This window comes from Pterocles gutturalis, unplaced genomic scaffold (assembly GCF_000699245.1).
Source record: "Pterocles gutturalis isolate BGI_N339 unplaced genomic scaffold, ASM69924v1 scaffold14527, whole genome shotgun sequence".
NCBI lineage: Eukaryota > Metazoa > Chordata > Aves > Pterocliformes > Pteroclidae > Pterocles > Pterocles gutturalis.
The window spans coordinates 5,017-12,082 of record NW_010115621.1 but is presented as its reverse complement, the minus strand read 5'-3'; the positions used below and the strand labels follow the sequence as shown (position 1 = coordinate 12,082).

The 7,066-nt window shown below is 50.8% G+C and overlaps 1 protein-coding gene across 1 annotated transcript in view; it reads left to right on the top strand.

Moving 5' to 3' along the window:
- Nucleotides 1-262: 262 nt before the first annotated feature.
- The window catches only part of POLE4 (polymerase (DNA-directed), epsilon 4, accessory subunit), a gene marked incomplete at its 3' end in the record, with an annotated part of 10,703 nt that continues 3,899 nt past the window's right edge, over nucleotides 263-7,066 (top strand). Inside the window, exons 1-6 of the mRNA XM_010075252.1 lie at nucleotides 263-358; nucleotides 712-796; nucleotides 1,093-1,134; nucleotides 3,151-3,235; nucleotides 3,694-3,781; nucleotides 5,900-6,043. Coding sequence (XP_010073554.1) covers nucleotides 263-358; nucleotides 712-796; nucleotides 1,093-1,134; nucleotides 3,151-3,235; nucleotides 3,694-3,781; nucleotides 5,900-6,043 — 540 coding nt within the window. The remainder of the gene's footprint in view (nucleotides 359-711; nucleotides 797-1,092; nucleotides 1,135-3,150; nucleotides 3,236-3,693; nucleotides 3,782-5,899; nucleotides 6,044-7,066) is intronic.

Here is a 7,066-nt window from a genome sequence, read left to right as displayed (position 1 = left end):
GGAGCTGCCCGGCAGCGGGAGAAGCACCCGGAGGTTCCCGCTGTCTCCACGGCTGTGGAAAGCTGCTGTAGGGCTGTGACAGGGCTCTGTGCCCGCCGGACGGCTCTGTGCCTGCGCTGGTGCGTCTCCAGCTTACCCTGGTTGCGCACGGAGGGTTTGCAATGTGCAAATTGGAGCAACACGTAACAGAAGGGGGTTTTTTTCTTACTTTGGGAAGTTGTCTCCCATTGCACAGGGCAAGCGTTGGGATGGCTTTGGCACCATGCGGGACCATCCTCGCCTAGACTCCGGTCCCTCCCTGCAGGAGCTCCCAGGCCTGCTGCTGGGCACCTGCTTCCCGCAGCTGAGCATCCGCTGGGTGGCACATGAGGACAGTTCTCCTCAATCCGCTTCTCCTCCTGAGGGCAGGATGCCTTTCCTCCTTCAGAAGGCGCCCTGGGAGCAGCTGGGGTGTAGCTGCTCTCCCAGACATGTTCAGAGGAACCATTTCTGTCCAGTACGCTCTGGGCTTTCTCCTCCCTTGGTACTTCTCATTTGCACCCCTGTCCAACAAAGTCATTGGTTATTTTCAGAGCTGTTTATTGGAAAGGGGAAATGTTAAGAATGGGATTCTGCTCTCTTCCTGAAGCCTTGTAGGACCTTTTCTTTCCACAGGATATTCTCTGTCCCCTCTCTCCTCCCCGGTGTGAAACTCATGTTTTTGCGTTGCAGGAGTTGTTTGTTGAAACCATAGCCAAAGATGCTTACGTGTATGCTCTGCAAGGAAAAAGGAAAACTCTGCAGAGAAAAGACCTGGGTATGAGCGCGTGTTCTGTGCTATCCTTAGCAAAGGGTTGCTAGGGCGGGCGATTTTTCCACCTGTCCTGCTGTGATGAAGCAACCGTAGGTGCTTCTTTTTATTTTTCTGAAGATGGGAGAGAAAAACTCTTTACCGAATATTACGCTAGTAATTTCACACAGTAGCTCCAAAACAAGTAAACCTCTTTGAAATTGGTCACTGTACTGTGAGGTCATTTCAAATGCTGCTGTTTGAAGCAGGTGCAAATATGGAGTCGGTTTGTCTATGTTAATTGTTTTCAATTTGCTTTGCAGATAATGCCATTGAAGCTATTGATGAATTTGCTTTTTTGGAAGGTGAGTTTCTACTTGGTTTCACGTGGTTTCAGTGTTTTGTTTAATTTCCTTCTTGGGAGAGAAAGAACTTAATCATTTGCAGAGCCCTCTGTTTACACATCTTTAATAATTAATAGTGTGACTTGTTATGCCTCTCTCTGAGAGGTGAAACACAAACCAAGTGGGCCCTGAGACACGTACGATACTTTTTAACTAGATTGGTTTTACTAGTGTGTTTTGGTTAATCTTTAAAAAGTTGCTGCATATTCCTTTGGCAGCTTGTAAACAAGTTTCAGTTTGTTCACATAACTAACTGCATTTGTGGTTCCTGAGGCTATAAATCTTTTCTTTCATTTTTAGGTACTTTGGACTGAGCTGGAGAGAGAGCTCTCTGGAGAAAGAGACCGCAGAGATGGACATACGGTGGAAAACAGGATGTTGAGAGTTCAAAAATAGTTCCTAGAATTGAGACACTGAAATGGCAACCGTAATATTTTGTATAAAGTTTTAAGTTGTTGTAAGTTCTTTATTTAAAATACATATTTTTTTATAAATATTTTGTATGTCACTGAACTGTGCCCTGCTGCCACGGTGCAGACTGCTCCCCAGCGTTGGCCAGGTCACACGGCCGTTGCTCGGAGCAGCAGTCCCTGCCTCTCCAGGTACTTTGCAGCACCACAGAGCTGTGAATGGAGAGTGGCTCGGCTCTGATGCCCAGGCATGGTGAATTTTTTTTAATGGAAATGTATTTTTCTTTGTTTATGTTTGTTTCTTGGCCAGACACAATTAAATTTATTTTTTGTTGTTGAACAGCCGTCCTGGTTTCTCCTCTGTGCTTCTGGGATGAAGGGGGTGGTGTTCCTGTAGCACTGTGGTAAATGGCGTAGTTTTGAAAGGATGCCTTCAAACAGCATTTTGCTTTTGCTAATTGTTTCCTCAAAGATCTATCCCAGCGAAGCCCAGCTGTCCTCCACAAACTACGTATAAGCTCCAGGGAGACTTGGCTTGTTCCTGGAGGTGTACAGCTTCCATAAATTTCTGCGATTGCTGCACCTGTAAGTAATTGTAGACAAAAAAACCCACGCAACCCCTCCAAAACCCTGTTTGAGCACCAGAGTGGTGTCAGATGCGTTACGCTGTTCTTTGTGCACTTTCATTCCTGAATCTGGCAAAAAACATTTCCCGAGGAACTGGACTGTTCACTGCAACATGCATCCAGCCAAGTCAGTGCAGAGATCCCAACTCCTGTAATTAACAGCCACATGCAGCAAGTGTTCGGGACATACTGCTGCCCTCACCGGCATGTCTGTGAGTCCCTCACATCACACAAGCACCGTCTGTGCCTCTTGTTTCCAGGGCTCGGGAGTACTTTCCTACATGTATTTAAGAAGCTAGAAAGAAAGATGCTGCCTCCTGCCCCTGGGCTCGGTCACTGAAAAGAGGCAGAAGCAGAGCTGCAGGCTTCTCTGGTCGTGGGGAACATGCTGATGTGACTGAGTCCTACTGTGCTGCTGTCTTTATCGAAGAGCCAGCTTTGTCCCAGTTTTGGTGTTGTGGAGGGACAAAAGAGGGTTGTCCCTAGATAAAAAGGCCATTGAATACGATGAGTGAGGATGAAGGATGCGTGTTTCTTTCAAACGGGAGGACTTGAAAGTGACTCCAAGTCACCACAAACTTAATTAGTTTGAAAGTGGTGGTAAGAACAAAGACCCCCAAGGGAGCTTTCCCAGGCTGGGAGCAAAACCAGTTGCTCTCAAGGAACACTTTGAAGTTTGCTGGAAGCCGGATCCCTGGAGACATGTTGTGGGAGAGATGCCATCACTGCCCAGGCTGCCTGGCTGTTGGTTCACATCACAGTCTGGAGACATTTGCCGGCGGTATGCGAACCCGTTTGTCTCTGAGCTGCTCACCTTCTCGCCTGCTGAGGTGCACTATGCAGGACCCGCTGGCTGTGGTCTTCTTGGCAGGGCTCTTGCATGCTCCTGTCTTTGCCAGTAAGTTCCTTTTTCCTTCTCACTGCTTTGGCCTCTTGCATAGGAGAGAGAGAAGGGCTTGTGCGGGTTTGCGGTGTGAGGCTGTGCGTGGGCTTCGTTCATATCCGAGGCTTCTGTATGGACACCGTGTACGTTTCGCTGGGAGCAGCATGGATGGTTGTCTGTCCTCGGCAAATAATTTGGGGTTTGTCTTGGAGGAAACAGCTATGCAGAAATCTTTGGGGAGCCTGTGAGCTGCTTTGTGCTGTGTGAGATGGCTGCTCTTACCGGAGCTTGCATTGCAGGAATGGGGAAGTAGACTAGGGCAGGGGATGGCTGTCCTAAGATAAAACACGGCTAAACACAGCATTTTCTTGGAGTGACTGAACAGGCGGGGTGTTCAGCCCTACCAGCCACGTCTGAGAGGTCAAACTAGTCATGTTCGTTTATAACTCCTCTAAATCTCTCCCTAATGCTGAAGCCGTTTGGTTCAGGACAGCAGGTGGCTGGAGGCTTGTCCCCAGTGCTCAGAGCCTCCTCCCAGCTCCAGCAGGAAAGGTGGGGAATTCTAATGGGTGGTGCTTGGACTTGTGACTGCGGAGACCAGAGCCATCAGCAGAGAGGACGAGCAGGGAAACCTGTTTGCAGGGAGGGGCTGCTGCAGGAGGCAGAGCCATTTCCTCCATGTGGGCACGGCGAGTTCCCCCTTAGCCCTCCTAGAATCATCGAATCACTAAGGTTGGCAAAGACCTCAAAGATCATCAAGTCCAACCATCAACCCACCACCACCCAACCCACTAACCCATGTCCCGAAGCACTGCATCGACACGTTTCTTGGCCCCCTCCAGGAATAACCCTGGATCCTTTAAGCTTCCCCATGCACATCCCACCCATCGTCCCTTGGTGGTTTCTTTTTGTTGAAATGATCCGAGTGACTTTTCCCTCAGGGGATTAAGGACAGAAACATGCCGGGGACTCATCGCCCAGATAATCCAACGCTTAAAGCGTGTTTTGTAGAATAGGAACTGATGAGCAGCCTGGCCCCTTGGTCTGTTCATCTGCACGAAGAAGGCTTCGTTTTCTGCACCAGCGTGCTGCAACGTGATTGAGTTCTAAGTACGAATTCTGCATTTGGCTCCGTTTGAGACTGTGTAAATTCTGTGTAAATTCAGGACTACTGCAGAGTGTTGGTTCCCAGGATTAACACTGGAAGGGCTGTCAGCAAAACACCAGGGTGTCTTGACTTGCCTGTGCAGAGGGGGTAGGAAATTGCTCCATTTGTTCACCAGAAAGAAAGCCTGTGGCCTTCAGGAGTAGCCTGTGGTCTCGGTTCCCCTTGCAGTGGCAGTAAGGCTGCATGAAATGAACTTCAGATGATTTGAGCACAGATACATGAAAACAGCTTTAAACTGTGTAGCCAAAAGTCAGAGGTTTCTTAGGTTTGTTTTCAGTGCACGTACTTGTACAGATTTAGCCTTTAGTGTTTGCAAAACCCCAAGTTCTTATGTGAACAGTAGGAATTATAAAATGGTCATACCCAACTGAAGAACTGTCACAAGCAGTGACAGCACATCAGCTCCAGAGGAAACAACTTTAGGAGAGTAAATAATGATGAAAACAGTAAAAATAGTAATAAGTTAGTGATAAAAATAATAAACACAACCTGTATCACTCAGGGGTGGGAGAGCAGGGGTTAACAGTGTCTTCAGCTGGCAAAGGGTCCTTTGCAGAGTGACCCGGTGTCTGCACCCTTGCTGGGGGTGAGGGACATCCCCAGGGATCACCCCAGGAGTGCCCAGCCCACTGCAAAGGGCCCCCGGCTTCCTGCTCCCTCGCGTCCCTGGGCGAAGAAATCCTCACGCAGCAGCTCTAACCCCAGGGTGAGGTTAAAACATCCCTGCGTATTTCTTGGTGTCGTGCAGCGTGGGGATGGTGTCTCTCATGCTGACACTGAAAATCGGTTTTGAAATCAATGCAGAATTCTCGTTTAGCAGCACGCGCTGGGTCTGCAGCTCCAGCAGGTTGAAGCAGATGAATGATAGTGGGGGAACTCCTCAGTGGCACTTCTGAGGCCAGTGTTCTTCCCTGTTATGATGAAATGAGGATTTGGACAACACCATTGGGGAAAAATATCTCATTTTGGAAGGATTTCCAGAAGAAACAGCCATTAGCCAGTAACCACTGATGTTTTACAAACTCAAAATACAGCAGATGGATCTAAACCTGGATGCCACGGGCGCAGGTCTCCCCTCTTCTCACACCTATTCCTGCCGTCCCGTCCTCTGCCCGTGGTACCAATGCGGCAACCAGCAGGTTTGGGGAACGGTGAAATTGGGACGGGTGCAGGGGGCAGGTTTGTTTGCAGATCAAGCAGCTCCATGAACAGGTTCGCAGGGCTGCAGGCGAGGGGAGCGGCGTTCTCTTCCTGCCCTGGACCGCTGGGTGCTCAGGCTTGTTCCGCGAGCTCAAGGTGTGCAGCTCCGCAGCAGCGGAGCATTCCCTTTGCTCATCAGTGTGTTCATCTATTCTCACCCCATCCTTCATGAGCTCACTGAAGAAAAGAAAACCTACCGTTTCCTAGCGAATTTTTAATTGCATTCTTTTTCTTCTGTAGTGCACTTGCCAGTCTGTTATTAAATGTTCCACTTTTGCTCTGCAGACACAGTAGACACATCTGCAGCGCCGGTGAAGGGCTTTCTCCCTGGGATTTCTGCAGGTGCTCCCGCTGAAGGAGTCTCTCTCCCAGGCAGAGTTCCCAGGGAGGGACCATGTCTTTTTTGTTCAGCGTTTGTGTTGTACTTGGCCCTGGTTAGGGCTTGGGCCTCCCCAGCATCACGCACGTCAGGGTGGACGTTGGGAAGTGCCGGTCCAGCTGCCTGGAGCAGATCAGCTCCCCCCACCCCAGCCTCCTGGGGGTCTCCAGACACTCCTCCGTGCTCGATTTCCTTAGGAGCAAGGTGAGAAAAGTGCATTTGTGTCATCCCCGCGGCAGGAGCACCTGGGTCTGAGGGAAGGTCGTGCACTGGTGCCTGGGGCTGTGATTTTATGTGTTTTAAAATACCTGGCTGCAGAAAACCCATCGCTGAGCCTTCTGTCCTCCCTTGGCCAGCAAGCAGTGGGCTCTGCAGGTGGGACAAATGGGAACTGTCCAGGCATGCTGGGTCCCTCACGGCAGAAGGGCCAGAGCTCAGCTGGGGGCTGTCGCAGCGGCTCCGGGCAGCAGCCAAACTGTGCGGGCATGCAGCCAACCGCTTCCAGCCGCGTCTGCTGTGTGTGAGAGCTGGTGTCCTATGTGGAGAGGGGTTGGAGGTTTTGTTCTGCCTGGTTGAGCAGAACTGGCAGGACCCGTGATTTCATGGTGAGTAGCTGGCCTTTGGGGTGTTTGTGTCATTCCTTTGTGTCACTCATAGGAGGGACTAGAAGGAGCCTGCACATCTGGGGACACAGCTGTGTGCAGGCTGCGATGCTCTCCTTACCCCAGGAGAGCTGGCGTTGCCTCAAGTCCCATCTCCACTGGGATAACCGGCCTTGGAGAGGGACTGGAAACAAGCTCTGCAGGGTGCTGCACGTGTGTGTCCTGGAAGCATTCACCTGGGGGCTGCATCCCTGAAAAATCCTGTTGCTGCTGTTGTCACCTCTATGGCACTGCTGGTGCAGCATCTTCCAGGCGGGCAGGTCTGTATCCTGGGGGGAAATGAGGGCTGCTTCAGCCAGCGCAGTTCAGCTGGTGGTCGCAGGGTTTTGGGAAACAGTTTTGTCATCACTGTGTCACTGGGAAGGGCAGCACCGCAGCAACGTGCAGGGAGAAAGGCGTAAATGCCGAGTCAGTTCTGGGTCAGAAAAGGTTTTTCTCAGGAAGCTGATACTGGCAGTTGTTCTCGGTGGTGTGTTTTTACCAGCTCACCCTGTGTGTGCAGCCGCAGGTCGGGCGCCCTGACCCACTGCAGCACCTGGCAGCCCCGTGCTCCTGCCCCGCGGGA